We start from the raw sequence: 18,989 nt of genomic DNA on the forward strand, positions 1-18,989 counted from the left end.
AGGACATCGCTCCTGCCCTCAGGAAGCTCAGACTAATGACGGGGGAGCCAGAGGCAAGAAAGGAGGCTTCACTGGCGGTCAGGGCGGAGGGTGGGAGTGAAGTGGGGGGATGGGATGGGCAGTGGCTCCACAAAGGCAATGACATTTGATGAATGGCAGTTAGCCACTCTCCTTGGCTTCCAGGTGTTCATACTTTTGCTTTACCTGCTACCTCCTGGGCCTCTTCTCATCTCCTCCTCTGTCCTCTCTCTAAATGTCCCTTCCGCCCAAGGCCCTCTTCCTTCCTTTCTCTCTCTTTGCATCCTCTCCTTAGGTAATGGAATTCATTGCCTTCACCTTAAATACCGTCCATGTGGAAGACGCCTCCAGTTGCATGTCCCACCCACATCTCTCCGATGAACTTGAGACTTAAATGTTCACTTGCCTGTCACCTCCATTTAGGTGTCCACACACTCCTTGAAATTAACATGTCCAAAAGGGAATTCATGATTCTCATCCCAAAATCTGTTCCTCCTCCAGCCTGTCTGAGGAAACGCTATAACCCACCTGCTTCAGCAGAAACCTTGCTTCTTCCCTCCCCTCGTCCCTGATGTCTAAGTTACCAGCCAAGTCCTATCAAGTCTGTCCCCAAAGCACAGGAATTAATCGACTTCTCTCCACCTCCTCTGCCACCTTTTCAGCATAGGCCCCTCCCTCTTTTTGGCCATTAGAATAGCCTGCCACCTCACGTCTGCACATCTGCCCTTGTCACCACATCCATTTCCCACCCCCCAGAACCCAGACAAGTCTCTGAAGTCTGATCAGATGATATCCCAGTTTTAGATAATTTTGTGGCTCCCCACCTCCTTTCCACACCTTTCCAGGCTCCATCTGCCTTGCCCACCCTCTAACTGCCTGCCACCACCACCCCACCCTTACTCCAGCCACTCAGGTGAGGAGGGGACATCATTATTTTCTTTTCGTTCAAGTTTTTCGCTTTTGTCTCTTTCAAACACAGGAAGCTTTTTCACCCAGCAGCCTGTCATAGATGCGGTTCTGAAATAGTCTCATCCCTTCTCACAGCCTCTTCACCCCTTTCCATCCTGTCCCCATCCCTTGGGAAGTTTTAGTCACCTCCCCAGCGAGGCCTTCCCCGACTACCCAAATTAAAGTACTTCGCCACCTGCTCTTCTCCACCCAGCACCCCACCCCCCTCAACCACAATTTCATGCAGCGATCAAGAAATATTCATGTACCTACTGTGCACCAATTGTTTGCTTGCTGTACGTGTGAAGGGGAAGAGCTGGGTGGGGTGGGAAGTGGGTGAGCCTAGATGGTAAAGGACCGAGGGGTTGGTTTCCCACTCTGGGCATAGGCATGTAGTCAGTCTATCAAGGGAAGCAAAGCGAGGGAATGGATGGTTCCCCACAGTCAGGGCTGAGAGGTGGGGTGATCTGAGTGCTGGCGGCTGGAGGCCATGGGGACCTTCTGATGCTCCCTCATCCACAGCGGACCCTGTGATCATCAGATACGTTCCCTCTGAGCCCCAAAGTGGTCTTACCATCCTTCCCAACACAAGCTACCCTGTCCGTTCATCGAAGTGGCCTAATTTGCCTTTGCAGCCCTACGCAACTTAAGGTAGAGGACACTCCTGAATGCTAATTAAATATTCATAAACCTTTCCTTTTAGAGAGGGTACAGGTAGAAGCATTTCTTAAAAACGGTATCTCGCTCTGGATTTATTGAATCTGTTTTTCCCTCCTCTTTTTCTTTTTTCTTCCCCCTCAGGAGAAAATAATGAATGTCAAAGGAAAAGTGATTCTGTCAATGCTGGTTGTGTCAACTGTAGTTGTCGTGTTTTGGGAATATATCAACAGGTAATTATGAAACACGATGAAATGATGTTGATGAAAGTTAATCTCCTCGTATTAACCAAGCCACCACGTTGAATTAAAAGTAGCATTAACTGAAACCATAAAGAAGAGATTCCACCCATCCTGTGTCTTTGAGCCCTGAGCTGTTTTTAAAAGCATTAGAGCTCCAAGTACTTTCTGGCTAATGAATTATCTTCCTTCCTGCTATGTTCCTAATATCTTGATTTTTGTACTTTTGCAGTTCTGGGCAGACTAGATCCAGAAACAGTATGGCTGTATTAAGCTCAAAATATAATTTTAAATTATTTGTATGGCTAGATATGGACAGTACCTTAAGAAATTTCAGACCCAGATTCCATGAGAAACGCACCCTGATTTTTGCAATCCTAAGATATTTGCCGTTTAAAGGAGCAACTCAACTTGTTGACTTTGCTGCAAAATACACTTGAGTTGCTGGTGATTCATTTGTGCCTGGCTAAAACTTTTCATTTCTTTTTTTTTTTTTTTTCTAACTGGACAGCAAAGTGAATTAAACATTTCACTTTCAAATTCATCAGTGGATTCACCCCAAACATACGAGCTGCTTCTGTGCTTTTGGAAACTACAGTGCCTCAGAGATTCCAGCTGGAGCGGCTTCTGACAGAAAGAAGTCTCCACTTTGACTTAAGAGGCACTGACACAGCTCAGCCTTTTATCCCAAAAGTCCGCTGTACAACTCTGGGCAGGGAGAGCTGTCTTGACACCATTAATATTTTTATGTCGAAGTGTTTTAGTCAAGTTCACGGTGATGGTCTGGGTTAACATGTGAATGTCTCTTTCGATTATTAAATGCCGGGATTTGATGAGCCAGTAGGACCATCTCGGCTACTAAAACAGGAACTGCATCTTGAGGTCCCTCATTCGAAGGAGAGTTGCTCCAGAATTTGGGAGCTATTTTTCCCCAGAGTGCTGCATAGATCTGACTGCTTCTGGGGTGTAATTCTGTTTCATTCTGAACAACTAACTCATTTTAAGAAAAGACAAGTAGAGTGTGACCAAGTTCAATGGGTCTACAAACCAGATCTTTCGAATTGAGGATACTAGGGGCCCCTAGTTTGAAGAAAAGGTGACTCAGAGGTGAGTGCAGGGGCCCCAAGCCTCCATGAGGTACTTGAGGACTCAGGAAATATCCTCACTGGAGTTTGGAGCTAGGCTGCCTGGGGTTGGTCCTAGGCCACCATTTACCTCCTCTGTGACCTTGGGCAACTTGCCCAGCCACTCAGTTCCTCATTTTCCCTATCTTTAAAATTGGGAGAGTAACAGTACCTGCTTCATACAGTTGTTGGGAGGATTGAGTTATTGTGTATAAAGCAGTTGGGGCAATGTCGGGGACTTCATAAGCAGTCAGGGCTCGTTACTATCATCGTCGTTACCATCTGTTCCAGGAGGCAGACTTGGACAGGGGACTTTGGCAGATAGAACAAAGTCTCCAAGAGAAGAACAAGTGCACTTTGGGGGTCCTGCCCTGAGCTCAGATGCTTGTGGGATAACCTTCAAGCGCTGAACGCTTGATTGGATAAACGTGGTATTTTGAATGGCACCAGAGTTGTACTTCTCTATTTTGGGTGGTTCACAAAATGCACACAAGGGAGCCAAAGGCCCAAATGTGCGTATTGGCACTAGCCTCCCACAAGGAGGGTCATTTTTAGTGCTGGGCACACTGTCTTTGCTCGGCAGCCGGAGCAGGTTCTGGCTGCTCTTCAGGGCTATGGCCCGGCACCCAGATTGTGGCCACGTGATTCTTCAAAAAGAATCCACCTGAATATTTGCAAGGGACTTACAAGGAAGCAGATCCTTTGCCACCTTGTAAATTGGTCATGTGACAGTTTGAGGTGAGCCGAGGGCACAAACATTAACAGGTGGGTGGCACCGAGCCAAAAGGGATTTTAAAATGACGAAATCAACGGGTTGGTAAGAGAGCACTGTCGTCAGCAGTGCCTCCTGAGACAATGTCATCCGGGATCACATACGATTTGAGGCTGGATGAAAGGCGGGGGGAAATCTTAGCATTTTTTAACTGGAGGAGACTTTCAAAGTTATAATGAAACAATAATGATGGTGACGGTGATGATGACAGCAGCTCCTGGTTACTGAGTGTTGGCATGTGCCAGGGACCGTGCTGTGTACTCCCTCCAGCTCTTAGAACAACAGCCCTGAGAGGTAAGTGTTAGTCCAAGTTTCTAGAAGAGAGAGAATGCTGTGTCTCTGAGGCTCTGAGCTGGATGTGGCATTCGGCTCTCTCTGCAGCTGTTGTTTTGTTTTCTGGGGGAAAATAAATCCTGGGTGAGGGATGGCTGGGCCATGGTGTTCGTGAGGAGGTGGCAGGAAGGGACCCCTCCTTGGAGCTTCTGTCCCTCATTGAAACCACCCCTGGACAATGGAGGACTGTCTGTCATTTTTTTTTTTTTCTTTAGGAAGATTATGAGAGTCTTCTGAGCCCTCCTTGTTCTGGGTAATACTGAAGTGACTGCAGTGGTACCTCCCAGTCTCTTGAGAACATTGCTATATCTCAAAGGAAGGTGGAAACCTAGGAGTAGCTAAAACCCAGGCTTTCGACTCATCCCAGGGCTTCAGTGATAATGGTTTGCAAAACAGCCTTTCTCAGAATTAAAAGTAACGTGATATGTTTTTATTTCTCACTTGCTTTTAGCCCAGAAGGCTCGTTCCTGTGGATATATCACTCAAAGTAAGTGCTTTGAATTCTAGATGTCTCTGGGACGTCTCCCGTGACCACTCCTGCTCCTGTTACAGCCCATTCTTAACATGGCAGCTGGCGATGGAGCCCTGGTCAGAGGTGGGGGGCAGGGATGGGTTCCCAGGAATCTTGACCACATCCCTCCTGCCCCCTAGATGTGCCTTTATAGAACCGTGGCTGTGTTTCGCTCTTGCTTCTTTCTCCTTAAATGTCTTTAAGTGGTGTCATTTGGAGACCATTCCTGCCTTGCTAATAAAAAGAGTCAGGGTAGATATCGTTCCTTATGCTGCCCATTACATATTATACAAAGACCCTTGCAAGAAATTTCTTTGAGACAAAAGATCATGAAAAAAGTTTGTGGTTCCTGTTCCTGATTAACTAGTATGTATTATATTATTATTATTAACAATGAGAACTATGTAATCGTTCATTTTTCTATCTTTGGTTTTGTTCCCAGGAAGCTCAGAGCAAAGTGTCGTGCCTAACTGCTTGTACTTTCCTCAGTCTGCATTTCTCATATAATTTACCCCCTGGCATGAAATCTAGTCTTTTATGCTTACAAAATGCCGTGGGATCTTGGCAATGTCCCCAAACCCACTCAGTCAATATCTTAGCTACAAATGAAAACAAAGGTAAAACCTTTATTCTCACAAATGGCTGGGATGACCCAGGTCGTGTGAAAATAGTAATACCTACCAGGTGACTAAAGAAATGTTTATCTTTCTGTTCCCTTTTGTTTGCTTTATTCTTGCATTATTTCCCTACTTATTATAATCATATCTTCTAACCATCTCAAACATTTCTTGAAAGTCGATGAACATTCAAATAAGTTTCTTAACATTATTTCTGTGCATACCTCCCCACTTTATTGCCCAATTGAAGGGGATTACATCTCCTGTTTTCTCCTCTTTTCCCTCCCCCCAAAGGCCCCCACCTTGGGGAGACTCTCACAATAAGTGGAAAGTTCTGCATGTGGGTGGGGAAGGTGGCTTCTAATACAGTTTTCTGAGTTTCTGGTTCAGAGACCCTTAGCTTTCCTGAGGCTGTCACTGCTGACTTTGCAGCAACCTGAATTCTCTTAGTTGAACAAGAGAGATCATTTTTTTTTTTTTTTGAAAGGGTTACTGATTTCTTTATTAAGATCACAATTTGTTACAGTAATTTTCAGCTTATAAAGCTCTTTTTATGTATGCTGTTTCATTTAGTCTCAAAGCTGCCTTCATGGTAGGTTGTTTATTATTATTATTGAGTATTATTATCTGACTTTTCAGAGGAGAAAAATCAAGATTCAGAGAGGGAAGATGTTCTATCACAGCCACACAACTAGTAAGTGGCAGAGCCAGGACTCAGGTTTATGTATTAAGGTCCCCCACCCCCACTCCCATCCCATCATTCTTTTCTCCCTTCTCTCCTGCCCGGGCTCCCTGGATGATAGGCTGAGGGCTGGCAGCTGCCCCAGGGAGGAGAGGTTCAGGCAGTGTCAGGTCTATATACACTCTCATTCAGCTAGAGCAGCTTCACTTCTGTCAGTTTTGCCAGCTGGCAGTTTAAAAAAAAAAAATTTTTTTTTTTTTTTTTTTAAGATATTCTGTCATAAAGAGTTTGGAAAAACCCCCATTTGGTTGGGACTGTCTCATTTTCTAAAAATGTGTGTCATCTTTTTCATTTCTTAGAAACTCAGAACTTGGTGACAACGGCAGTCAGAAGAACTGGTGGTTTCCAAGCTGGTTTAAGAATGGGTAAGGCGGTGGGGATGCTGAGCTATGCTTTTCCACCCATTGAACACTTACACAGAGTCCAAGTAGAATGGTTCCGTGGTCATGACCTTCTCAGTCACTCATCTTTCTAGAGTCCTTGAAATCATATGAGGACTATATTTCGTGGTTGGGCTAGAGCATTTCAGGTTTTGTTTTTTCCATTTAAGTTGGAGGTGAGTAAGGCTTGCGCTGAAGTTCAGATTGCAGGAAAGACTATCATAAAAGAAAATGTTCTTATCAGAACTCTTTTATCAAGTTTTCTCCACACCCTGAAATAATCTGAGTATTGGGGCATTAAATTGATAACTATGCTTACTTGCAAAGATAATAAGAAAGGTGCGTACTGTGTATTTTCATCAAAAGTATGTCTTCATGACTACCAATCTGTATTTTTTAATCCCTTCACCTTTTCCATCCAGCTCCCCAACGCCCCTCCCCTCTGGCAACCATCAGTTTGTTCTCTGTATCTATGAGTCTGTTTCTGTTTTGTTTGTTCACTTATTTTGTTACAAAATGGTCACAGAGATGCAAAGTACAGTATACAGAATATATTATAGTCAATAATGTTGCAACAACTATGTATCGTGCCAGGTGGGTACTAGACTAATTGGGGGGGGGGGTCACTGCATAAATTATATACAAGTGTAACCACTATGTAGTACACTTGACCTAGTGTAAACTAACGTTGAATGTCAACTATAACTGAAAAAAATAAAATATTATAAAAAGGTATGTCTTTATGAATAACCATCTAGTATCATGAACCTTTCTTTAGCCGTTCACTTACTACACGTGTTCCCTGCCTCCCAGCACGTTTCCCTGTCTGTCTGACACTGTACATCACCCTCCCTGCTTCACTCAGCTGGCTTTCCCTTTGTATACGTAGGACCCACAATTACCAGGGGGAAGAAGAAGACATAGACAGAGACAAGGAACAACGAAAGGAAGACAATGAAGAGCTTCAGCTATCCGACTGGTTTAATCCACAGTAAGAAAGCGTCGCCCACGTGCAGTAGAATTCATAACTCAGCAGGAGGTGGCGGGGCTATGTAGGCAACAGTGCCACTGAGAACGTTCCTGAGTGGGGAGATAGGGTCTTAGCATCCATTAAACCTATAACAAGAGATCAGCTGAGAAACCAAGAGTCTAGATGTTGGGATTCAGATGCTGGAGCCAACACGATGATTCTGACAATAATTGGCCAATGGTAGCAGACGAGTCATAACATGCTGGAGCCGGAAGGGGTCTTACCGGCCATAGCATGTTGTGGGAAGCCACAAGATCTAGTAGAGTCAGCAAGAAAATTCTCTCTGAGATTCAGTTAACTCATTGGTAAAATGGCAGCGATGAAACAAAATCTCATGGGGCCAAACGGGCATTCGTTAAGCAAACATACAACAAAAGTTGATCAAACACCTATGATAGGCTAGCCGGTGTTTTTCAAACTACTGGTCGCTCTCCATTAATATATTCAGAAACTAGCTTAATGGGTAGCAAACAGCTTTAAAAAAAAATGAAATCGAATAGAAAAATCAGGGTCTCACAGGAAGTAAGGGTAAGCATTGTTTAATGGAATTTTTGTTTCTGTATATATGTATATGTACATGTGTGTGGTTGTGACGTAAAATGTATTTCTCACTGTGATTCGTGGTCAAAAATGCTGTACTACACATTGTGTTAGGCAAAGGGGACAGGAGTAATCAATTAATATGGGTATATTCAGGAAGTTCACAATCTTCTAGGGGCCCTAGATGTGAAACTAGTATTTGCTAAGCTTGGTAAGGAGATATGATCCACCTGACTGAGAAGGATGTAGCTTAGGGAGTAAGGTGGTGGGAGCTGTCCAGGTGACCTGAGCCTGAGGCTGCTCAGTGGGGAAGGGGCCTGGAGGAGGAGGCACAGGTGCAGAAGTAGGGGAGGCGATGAGCTCGACTGGGGATGTATGTGGCTTCGGGCACTAGGGGGGCATCTGGACGGAGATTCACAGGGTGCTTGCCTTGGCCCGTTCGGGCTGCTAGAACACAGTGCCATAGACTGGATGGCTTATAAACACTAGAAATTTGTTTCTCAGGCTGGTGGCTGGGAAGTCCAAGATCAAGGCACCAGCATATTTGGTGTCTAGTGGGGACCCACTTCCCACTTCGTACATGGGGGTCCTCACCTGGTGGAAGGGGTGAGGGAGCTCTCTGGGGACTTTATTAGGGCACTAATCCCATTCATGAAGGCTCCACCCTCATGATCTAATCACCCCAAAGGCCCCACCTCCAACTACCCCCACAATGGGGATTACGTTTCAACATACGCACGCAGGGATGGAGGAGAACACAAATAGTCCATCTATAGCCGTGCCCGAGCTCAGCAGGAGATACATGGTGGAGATGTGGGATGAGGAGGCATCAGAATGCAGGTGACCTTGGGATCTGTGAGCCTGGCTGAGGCCACCCAGACAGAGGGACAGACCTGCCTCCTGTCTGACGTCAGCATTTAAAATACGGGTAGAGGAAGAGATGTCTGAGGAACAGCTACAGAGGCAGGACGAAGATTGGGAGAGAACAGCATCTATTCCAGTATGAGGGATCTTGGGCGTTGGAAAGAATGAATGTGTCCTGGCAAGTTCTCGTATTGTTTTGGGTTGGGGAATCCATGCCAGTGTGGAAGGATGGGAATTTGGGGCCCCCATGGATCATTTGATGAGCTGGACAACAGAGGTGCTAAACCATTACAGGAAATTTAAGACTATGGACACATTATTGCTTTGATAAGCCCCTTAGATGGCAGCAGGTTAAGTCCTCCGAAGGGATCAGGCTAGGTGAACCAGAGATGGTCACCAAGCTCCCTTCCAAGGAGGGTGGCGCATTTTTACTGTAGCACTTGTGCTTTGCTGAGCAGGACTTGGGTAGTGAATTCAGGACTGAATTACTGGGGGCAGAGAGGAGAGACAGATCACAGCCACCCGCTGTCACTCTCTCCACTCTACCCTGCACACGGCTCAGCTTCTCTCTAAACAAATGGCGAGCAGGTATTTAAATACTGGTTTAAAGTGGCACTAAATTCAAGCCTTCTCAGGGCACCAAAGTGTACTTCTGCATAAATGAATGATTAGCTGAACAACTGCAGGAACAAATAAATACACTTATATCAATGTATCCTTTTCTGTACTCTCCCTAAAACATATTACAGCACAGCATGTACACCTTTCCACATTAAGATCTCGCAGCTTCCCCGGCAGCACATCCTCCTAACTTTCTTCCTTCTTCTCCATCTCCCTTCTCAGTCTCCTCGACAGGAGCCTCTGCCTCTTCCCAGCCTTCAAACGTTAGGGTTTCTGGAAGTTAAGTCCAGTATCCTCATCTCTTTTCTTTGTACAGCATCTTCCCTCTGACGTGCGTCTAAGTGCCTGCCTGACAGCTCTGCATGTCTCACGTGACCCCACGCCACCCTGGTTCTTCTCATTTTCCAGCTCACGCCAGTCTGGGAGCCCCTCCCCGCCCCCCAGTTCAGCCTTGTCCCTCCATCCTCCTCACAGTCTAATTCCTTAATGTGTTCTGTTCATTCTTCCTCCAAAATTCTTCCCGCGCCAACTGCTGCTGTGTATTCCACGCCACCACCCTTGTTCACACCACCGTCAGCTCCTTTCTGGATCACTCTCCAGCAACGCTGCTGCTTGGACGGCGTTCGGTAAAGAACGTGTTGTATGCATTCCGCATCTTTGTTGACCTGCACAATTCCTACAGTTTTAACGCTTCCTCCACTCAGCCCTTGGATACCACACTGTTCCCACAGATAAGGACATACAATTTTAAAAAACCACCGGTAACCCAGGCAGGTTATGTGTTTTGTTTGGTTATGGAGGCCCTTTTACTTTGGGGGAAGCCTTTGGTCTACACGGGTGGAACCACACAAGCTGACGTGACGGGGTACCCTGCTTGGAAGGAAGGTTCCTGGGCAGCTTCGAGTCTTTCCCAGCGCTTTCCCCTCCTTTTATAGCCCTCATCTTTGACCGTGGACATCTCTGGCAGTTGACAGTGGCAAAGGCTAGCTCTTGGCACATGTGTGGCCTGTCCTCTTACTTATTTTTTTTGGGGGGGAGGGAGAATTGTGGGTTTTGATGACTAAGACTCGTTAATACAGAGGTTTATCCAAGAAGCTGATCTCAACTTGTGCACCCTCCCCTCCACGCCCCACCACTGCCTGCATTTCAGGCAGTCACCTGGCTTCTTGGTCAGGGGTGCTGACATGCTGGAATTGCCAATGGAATTTAATAATTAACAGCTGGGAAGTAGAACATTTTAATTTTTAATTAAACATTAATTTTTAATATTGCTACTTTTTTGTCCTGTTCAAAGGAATCTTCCCAGCCAAGTAACCCAACTGAAAACTGGTTCTCTGACTCAGTCTTTCTAGAAATCGTGGACTGAGTGGCTGTGCAGTTGAGGAGTGTATAGTAGGCTGACCACCTTTCGGGATGGTGAGATTCTCGGGGGGTAGGATGAGGGTCTCATTTCTCTGATCGCCATGCTCAGCACGGGGCCTGGTAAGGAGCAGGGACTCAGGAAATGTGTGTCGAGGGATTGAGTGCCTGGGTCTGGCCTTCCCTATAAATCAAGTGGCAGTTCTGGTCTCTTCCTCTCCTACTCCCACTTTATTTGTAAAATGGGGGTGACGACAGCATCCACTTTCTAAGGTGGTTGTGAAGATTAAATGAGAGAATGAAGTCAAGTATTGAGACTCTGTGTACCGTAACTATTAAGTATATCTTCCTTCTTTTCTTCCTGCTCCTCTTTCTCTTGCTTTTTAAAAAAACAATATTCCCTGCTTACCAGATACCCAACTCGTGCACACCTGCGTGACTTAGCTAGCAAGCTAGGTCAGAACAACTTAAAAGATCCTTGACAGGCTAAAAACGAAGGACTGCGATGAATGAGGTGATAATACACGGGAGAGTTTAAGTTCAGAAATGTTGGTTATAGAAATATAAGCTGTGTGTTGTGTGTGTGTGAAATCTTGTCATTCAACAAAGCTGGGGGTTTTATGTGACTAAAAGCATCACATAAGCTTCTAAAAACAAAGGAGAAAAAAACCTCATCATTTCTCATTCTGCAGCAGCTAATTTGAGTGGAAATAGTGACAGAGCTGGGTTCTAAGCCCAGCTTCACCAGCAAAGCAAATAAATGTTCACACAGGAAGTGATGTGAGTGGTGGCTTAGAGCAGACTCCAGACTCAGCCTGCCTGGGTTCAAACTCCAGCCTTGCCCTTACTAACGGTGACCTCCGGCAAGTTATCGAACCTCTCTGTGCAGTAGTTTCCTCATTGATAAAATGAGAATCAAAATAGCACCCACCTCGGATGGGTGAGCCCCTTAGCACAGCGCCTGGCCCCACAGGAAGTGGTCAGGGTGTGGTAGTTACCACAGCAGCAGCTGGCTGTGTGACCTTGGAGTAGTTAACAAACCTCTCTGAGCCTTGGTGTTTTTACCTGGACAGTGGACATAATATGTGGCATGCCTGTTGCAAGGACTAAAAAGAGAAAGGGGATGTGAAGGTGCTGGCACAGGTTGGTACAGAAACCAAAATAGCTTCTTTCATGATTGAAGGAAACCAAGAGCAGCGGTCCCCTGTGCAGCCAGCATATCTGGGTGTGAGGGCGGAGCTGAGTCTCAGTGTGAGACTCCAGACAAGATGGGGAAGGTCAGGCGAGCAGCCTGAGAGGGTCTCCGCTCTCCACCCTGCTACCTCCACCCCGCCCCATTTCTGGAGGCACTCCAGCTGTGCAGGGGGAAGTAGGAAGTAGGCCAGAAGAAGGGTGCATGGCTGGGGTGGGAGGGCAGTCTGCTCAAGAATTAGAGTGCGGAGCTAGGTGACACTGGGACAGGAGGCATGAGGACCAGTCTACTGAGGCCCTTTTCCACTCTGGGGCTGGGGCCGGGGTGAGGTAGGGTAGGGGCAGTTTTGTTAGAACCCACCCTCCACTCATGTGTGAGGGGAGGGGAAGTTCTCACTGGCCTGATCTATTTGCTGACATCTCCCCCGATAGCTTCCCCAGGACCACATGCACGCAGGCATTAGGGACCCCACTATGGGGACCACCGGGGACCACGGGGACGTGGCCCCAAACACTGACCTCCCCATAGTGGATAAAATACAAGCAAAGGCCTAGCAGGGGCCAGGCTTGTGCGTGCTGGGGTTTGAATCTAAATAACTGTGTTTCAGCCTCTGCGCCCCAGCGGGAGAAATGCAGCGACTTCCTGAGCAAAAGGGGATCAGAGCTGAGCCCCCTCCACTGGCTGGCTCAAGGCTGAGTTTCGCCCTCGTGCTGGGCCCCAGCTGCCTCTCAACCTTTCTGCCTTTCGCCTTTACCGTTTGTCTGTCACAGCTCTTACGTTGCTTCCTGTGTTTGTGTTGGCTTTGCCAAGTTCCTTTCAAGTGTTCTGAGAGCAGAACACGTGCCCCTCCCCCCTTGTGCTTCTAGTAAAGAGGCCCCGTCCTGTGGTCTGAGGAAGGTGTCTGTGTGGGAGCCCCATGTTCCAGCCTCAGCGGTGGGGGCCTCTACTGAGTCCCTTCTTTTCTGGGGGGCTCTGTCTCCTCGTTTGTAAAATGAACGGTAATACCCAAATCCCCTTCGTCTGGGGCCCTTTTTGGCCTATCACCAAGTTCCTACCCAGAAATCCTTTCCTGGCAAAAGGCAAATTGAAACAACTTTTTTCTCTTTCAACTCGGTGTCACTCTCTCCTTCTCCTTCGTAGGCTCCGAGGGCACCCACGAGGATAAACGGGGCCTAGGAAGGGTTTGGGGAGATAGGGGGAGGGAATAAGAAGGAACAAGAGAACAAGAAAAATAGGAAAAGGGGGAAACGTCTGAGATACACAGGTAAGATCCCCACAAGGCCCCCGAGGCAGCCCTAAGAGGCACCTGGGCCCCAGCTGACTGTCCCACACTCAGAAGGTGCTGCCCCTGAAATGTCGTATGGCCCAGCTGACTGCTTGGTGTCTGTCCAGGTACAGTCAGGATTCAGGGACAGTCACTGCTGATCATAGTGGACCCTGGGTTTCCTGAAGGCAGTCTCTGCCCCGTTTATAAAGCAAAGCTCTCCCAACTCATAGCCCTCTATGTTTTGTCTCACCAGGAAACGCCCAGAGGTCGTTACAGTGACCGGATGGAAGGCGCCCGTTGTGTGGGAAGGCACTTACAACAGAGACATCTTAGAAAATTACTATGGCAAACAGAAAATCACCGTGGGTTTGACGGTTTTTGCTATCGGAAAGTAGGTGTCCCTATTCAAATTGACCTTGACTTTTTCTTGTTCCAACTGTAAAAATGTTTGTGATGGGTCCCCTGGGCTTCCAGAGGCTGTTCATGACTTGTCTGAATTATTAGATAGGAGAATGTTATAATGGCACCATTTCAGTCTTGTTTCTGCTGAGGACCCAAAAAGATGAGAGCAAAACAATAGTCAGTGAGTGGACTCCTCACCTCAAAATGAAGGTGTCGGATTACAGGTAAAAATGGCTGCTCCACCCACTGAGTCTGGAGTCTACAGCACACCCACCCACACCCACACCACTAACACCTGGACCTCCACGGCTTTCTCTGGAAATTCCAAAAATGCCAGCAGTTAGATAGTCCATTCTTTCTCCTACACTTTCAAGTCCCAGGGCCAAGGACAGAAGGATTTACAGCAAGTTCTTGTTCCAGAGTGACCCGCGTGTGGTGGTTTTCCAGGTCAGAGCACGGCTGACCAGCCTAGGAAGGTTTTCAGCCCCTGGACATTCAGTCGGTCAGAAATTCCTCTGCTACAGGTTAGGTGGCGTCCCCTGTCAGCTTCTATTTCCTCGTTTAGAACGTTCCTCACAAAACTGAAATCATTCTTGAAATTAGTAGCTTGTGATATTGGTTTTAAAACATAACCCATTTTGCTCTTTTGGAGAAGATTTTTTTCCAAAACAAAAGCAAAGCTTAATTTTTTTCCTGTGCCTCCCTCACTCCCCCATGCCCCGCCCCTCAGTCTTTTCCGAAAGCCCCATGGGAAGTGGACCCCATTGCGTTGTAGAGTTGAAGGCGCAGGTTGATCAGAGCTGGAACTCTGCCCCCTGCAGGGCCCAGAGGAGAGCGAGCTCTGTGACGATCTAAGTCCTCCAACCCAGAGCTCAGAGGCCATGGCTGCCACCATACTTATCAAGTCCTAATGTCACCGGCTGTGCTGATCCAAACGACGGAGGTGGCATCTCTAACAGAGGAGGGTGACGCTGACGTTTTGACATTTTACTAGAAGAATCTGTACTGTTGATGACTTGAGAGCCGATGCTCACTCAGATCACCGAATCCTTTGGCTCGAGAGGGGACAAGCCAGGGCAATGCAGATGGATTGGATCCCGGTGTTTCCACAGAGAGCCCAACATTGCCCACTGTCCGACAATGACTTCAACCGTCCGTTGTGTCACTGAAAGAAGCATCCAAACCTATGAAGAATTTTTTAGGATTTTGTTTGAGCCAAACTGATGACAATTGCCAGAAAGCAAGATCTCAAATGCTCCAGAGAATGACAATTTTGCAGGTGTTTTTATGCATTTGAAATGAAGGAGGCAACCTAAGGAAGATGACATGAGGATGGGAGAAATCAGCTAAAGTTATATGCCTGGGGCGTGACTATCCCCATGACCTGCTCACGTAGGAATTTGTGATCAGATCTCCCTGTGAGGGTACTTTCCATAGAACCCTTTTGTGTCCCCTGTTGCAGTTCCGCAGGGCTCAGCTGTATATGGCACATCCTGGGGAAAGCCCTGTGCTCTCCCCTCTGAGGAAGGAGAGGACTGTTTGTATTCAGCAGCAAGAATAAATCTTCGCAAGGGTGGATTTGGACTTTTAGGAGGTGTAATGTTTGGTTTATTTTCAAAGAACAATGCCTCAAGCCAACCTCAGTGTTTACATCTTTAAACAACGTTAAACCTCACAATGGTTCCCTCCCTCCTCCCAGGATTGTCTCCCAACTGCAAAGCACAATAGATTTTGCTTAAAGTTGCAAAGGACCAAAGAATTTCCTGGCTACCCCTCACGGAGCCATGTCAATGTTTTCCTTTCTATGGCTCAGATATATTCTCTCCATTTAAAGACTCAGTACTGTCAACCCTTGGGTTTCCAGAGGCAACATTAAAAGCACACTTTAATTTTGGTAGGAAAGAAAGGGAATTCAAGCAGCAACCCAAGTGAAAAGAAGTGCCAGTTATTGTTACTCACAAAAGATTGGCCAGTGAGTGGCCGGCACTGTGAGCAGCACGAAATATTCAACCTACACCCAATGAGGCTGGGGTTTGCATGAGTTGGGTTTAGCCATCTTTCTACTCTTTCTGCTTCTCTCCATGGCGTCACACGATACTGTGGAGCTTGGGTTACAGAAGACATCACCGTGGTGGGTCTTGGTGTTTTTTCTAAACCGTCTTGTATAATGTATGTATGAGGTTATTGTGATTGTAGGAAAATGAGTGTCCGCGATTACTTGTATTTCAAGTGGACAGCATGAGGAGTCGATATTTGTAAGCGCGAGGCAGTGAGTCTGCTGAGCACCCGTTACCATACAATTAATCCCATTCCTCTCACTCGCCCTCCAGCCACCACCCTTCTCATGTAATATGTGAAAAGAATTTGCACTGTGATCCATTGATGAGGGGTTTCATCGTTGAATTCATACCGTGTTTCCCTGACAATAATACCTAGCCGGACAATCAGCTCTAACGCGTCTTTTGAAGAAAAAATTAATATAAGACCTGGTATTATATTATGTTATGTTATGTTACATTGTTATATTATATAAGACCTGATCTTATAGTAAAATAAGACCAGGTCTTATATTAATTTTTGCTCCAAAAGATGCATTAGAGTTGATTGTCCAGCTAGGTCTTATTTTCGGGGAAACACGGTAGCATCCTATATTATTTATTTTTTCTTTTTATGGGTTCTGGATTGTTTCTTGGTGGGGCGGGGACTGGTCTCAAGGGCCAGTTTCACAGAATAAACATCAGAGTTTACAGCTAGTCAGTGGCAGAGCCTGGGGCTCCTGACTGACCGCAGCCCTGAAATACCCAGTGTTGTCCAGTGTCCATCCATCTCCAGACTAAGGAGCCACTCGGCTGAAGGTAGGAACTTACAGCATTAGGGCAAAGAGAGAATGCCAGTGCGACCAGCTTGAATGGTGAAAGAAGTCAGCACATGGCTCCCTACCCCATTCTCCTACCCCAACTTGTAGGCCGACAGGTAATAGCTGGCCCTCGGGCAGAGGCCGGGACTAGCTTACTGAGCCTTTCTGCTTATCCGGGTCCCCCAACATGGTGTTTTTTGGATGAACTGACAAATAACTAAACTACCACTACACACCTATTTAGAATGGTCGAAATCCAACACACTGACAACACCAAATGCTGATAAGGACGTGGAGCAACAGGAACTTTCATCCATTGCTGATGGGAATGCAAAATGGTGCAGACACTTTAGAAGATGGTTTGGCAGATTCTTACAAAATTAAACATACTCGGGCCGGCCCAGTGGCTCAGGCAGTTGGAGCGACTCCTCTCAACCATATAGTTGCCGGTTCAACTCCTGCAAGGGATGGTAGGCTGTGCCCCCTGCAACTAGCAATGGCAATTGGACCTGGAGCTGAGCTGCGCCCTCCACAACTACGATTGGAAGGACAACTTGACTTGGAAAAAAGCCTGGAAGTACACACTGTTCCCCAATAAAGTCCTGTTCCCCTTCCCCAATAAAATCTTAAAAAAAAAAAAACAACAACAACAAAAAACTAAACATACTCGTACCATACAATCCAGCAATTGTGCTCTTTGGTATTTACCCAAAGGAGTTGTAAACTTTTGTGCACATAAAAACCTGCACATGAATGTTTACAGCAGCTTTATTCATAATTGCCTAGACTTGGAAGCAGCTAAGGCGTCCCTCAGTGGATGAATGGATACACAAACTGGGGTGCCACCAGGCAGGAGTATTATCAATGAGAAAAAGAAATGATCTGTCAAACCATGAAAAGACATGGAGGAACCTTCAATTCATATACTAAGTGAAAGAAGCCCCTCTGAAAAGGCTATGTACCATTTGACTCCAACTATATGACATTCTGGAAAAGGCAAAACTATGGAGACAGTAAAAAGATCAGTAATTGCCAGAAGTTGGGGTGGGGGAATGGATGAATAGATGGAACACAGGATTTTTTTGGGCAATGAAAATATCTATGTAATACCATACACAGTGATAGATAAATTCATTATACCTTTGTCTAAACCCATAGATTGTACACTAAGAGAGAGCCTTAATGCTATGGATTTGGGAGTGATAACGACGGGTCAGTGTAGGTACATTGATTGCAACACACGGGCCCTCCTGGTATTGGATGGTGATGGAGGAGGATGTGGGAGGGAGGGTGGAACAGGGGATACATGGGAACTCTCTGTGCTTTTGGCTCAATTTTGCTGTGAACCTAAAAATGTTCTAAAAAATAAAGTCTATTATAAAAAGGGGAAAATAGTTAAAATAAGGCTAACTCAGAGGTTGTTTGCTCTGGTATTTGGATGGATCTTCTAATGGTGGTGTCCGGACAAGGGATTGGGGTTTTGGGTGACCAGTGGGAGGCTCACAGGGTGAATATATATATGAAAGGATATCCACATCCCTTAATCCATTCTCTGTGTCCCACACGAGGATAAAGAATGACAATGGTTAGGCTTCGTGTATCCCCAAAGGACCCAAGGGTCACATCACAGCTGCATCTGGTAGGGTAGTAGCAACACTGAGTATAAGTTGGGGTTCTTGATGGAAGCTCAAGAGCTAGCAGCCCCTGGTGTTTGTCAAAGGGCTCAAATTTCCAGTTATAAGATGAATAAGTTCTAGGTATCTAATGTACAGTATGGTGATTATAGTGAACAATACTGTATTATGCAGAGGGTGCAAAAAAATGTATACACATTTTAAGAAAGGGAAAAACTATTAAAATTGTAATACTCAATATATTGTCAGCAAAAGATGAATACAAGTCACGTTTGACTTCTGCAATTACAAGAGGTGCTCAAAGTAGTTACTATCAGCATCCAGACACTTCTGATTACGGCGAACGTGGTTTGGTAGACTTCTGTGGTGAGCGTGTAAACCGTTCCAACACCACAGCAGAAGCAGCAGGACTTGTTGCTGAGCGGCTCTTCCCCTGTGCACGTCACACACAGCACCACGCGTCTCAAACTTACCACGAATGCGTGCAGTTGTTGGGCGTGTTGGAGGTTCTGGTGCATACTCACGCCTCCATTGTTGTACTTCCACGACGTTCACGAATTTCAAATACCACTTCAAAATGGTCTTGTTCTCCTTGAATGACAACGTGCTTCCATCATTTTCTTTGACTGTCCTGCCTGTCCCATGGTGACGCTAGCATTCATTTGATTAACGCCATCTTTTGAGCGAACGTCATACTACACATTGCTACTGTAATTCAATTCAACTTTGAAAAGTAACACATAGATAACATCTCCGAAAATGTGTATACATTTTTTGGCACCCCTGGTATATACTTGAAAGTTGCTAAGACAGTAGATCTTAAATGTTCTCACCACAAAAAGGAAATGGTAACTATGTGGCATGATGGAAGTGTTAGCTAAC

General features: G+C 46.1%; 1 protein-coding gene and 1 long non-coding RNA gene across 4 annotated transcripts in view; both read left to right on the forward strand.

Moving 5' to 3' along the window:
• GGTA1 (glycoprotein alpha-galactosyltransferase 1 (inactive)) overlaps window positions 1-18,989 on the forward strand; it is a 57,234-nt gene that overhangs the window by 35,003 nt on the left and 3,242 nt on the right. For all 3 annotated transcript variants that reach the window (XM_019731229.3, XM_088793494.1, XM_019731230.3), the window contains 5 exons: window positions 1,768-1,856; window positions 4,543-4,578; window positions 6,261-6,326; window positions 7,231-7,332; window positions 13,468-13,605. In XM_019731229.3, the coding sequence (XP_019586788.1) occupies window positions 1,777-1,856; window positions 4,543-4,578; window positions 6,261-6,326; window positions 7,231-7,332; window positions 13,468-13,605 (422 nt within the window). In that variant the 5' untranslated portion in view covers window positions 1,768-1,776. The remainder of the gene's footprint in view (window positions 1-1,767; window positions 1,857-4,542; window positions 4,579-6,260; window positions 6,327-7,230; window positions 7,333-13,467; window positions 13,606-18,989) is intronic.
• On the forward strand, window positions 13,612-15,206 carry LOC148754961 (uncharacterized). Its single transcript, XR_016019464.1, has 2 exons — window positions 13,612-14,140; window positions 14,438-15,206. It is a non-coding gene; the product is annotated as an uncharacterized LOC148754961 (long non-coding RNA).

The sequence above is a fragment of the Rhinolophus sinicus genome, chromosome 16 (assembly GCF_057876585.1).
Source record: "Rhinolophus sinicus isolate RSI-liver-muscle chromosome 16, RSI-T2T, whole genome shotgun sequence".
NCBI lineage: Eukaryota > Metazoa > Chordata > Mammalia > Chiroptera > Rhinolophidae > Rhinolophus > Rhinolophus sinicus.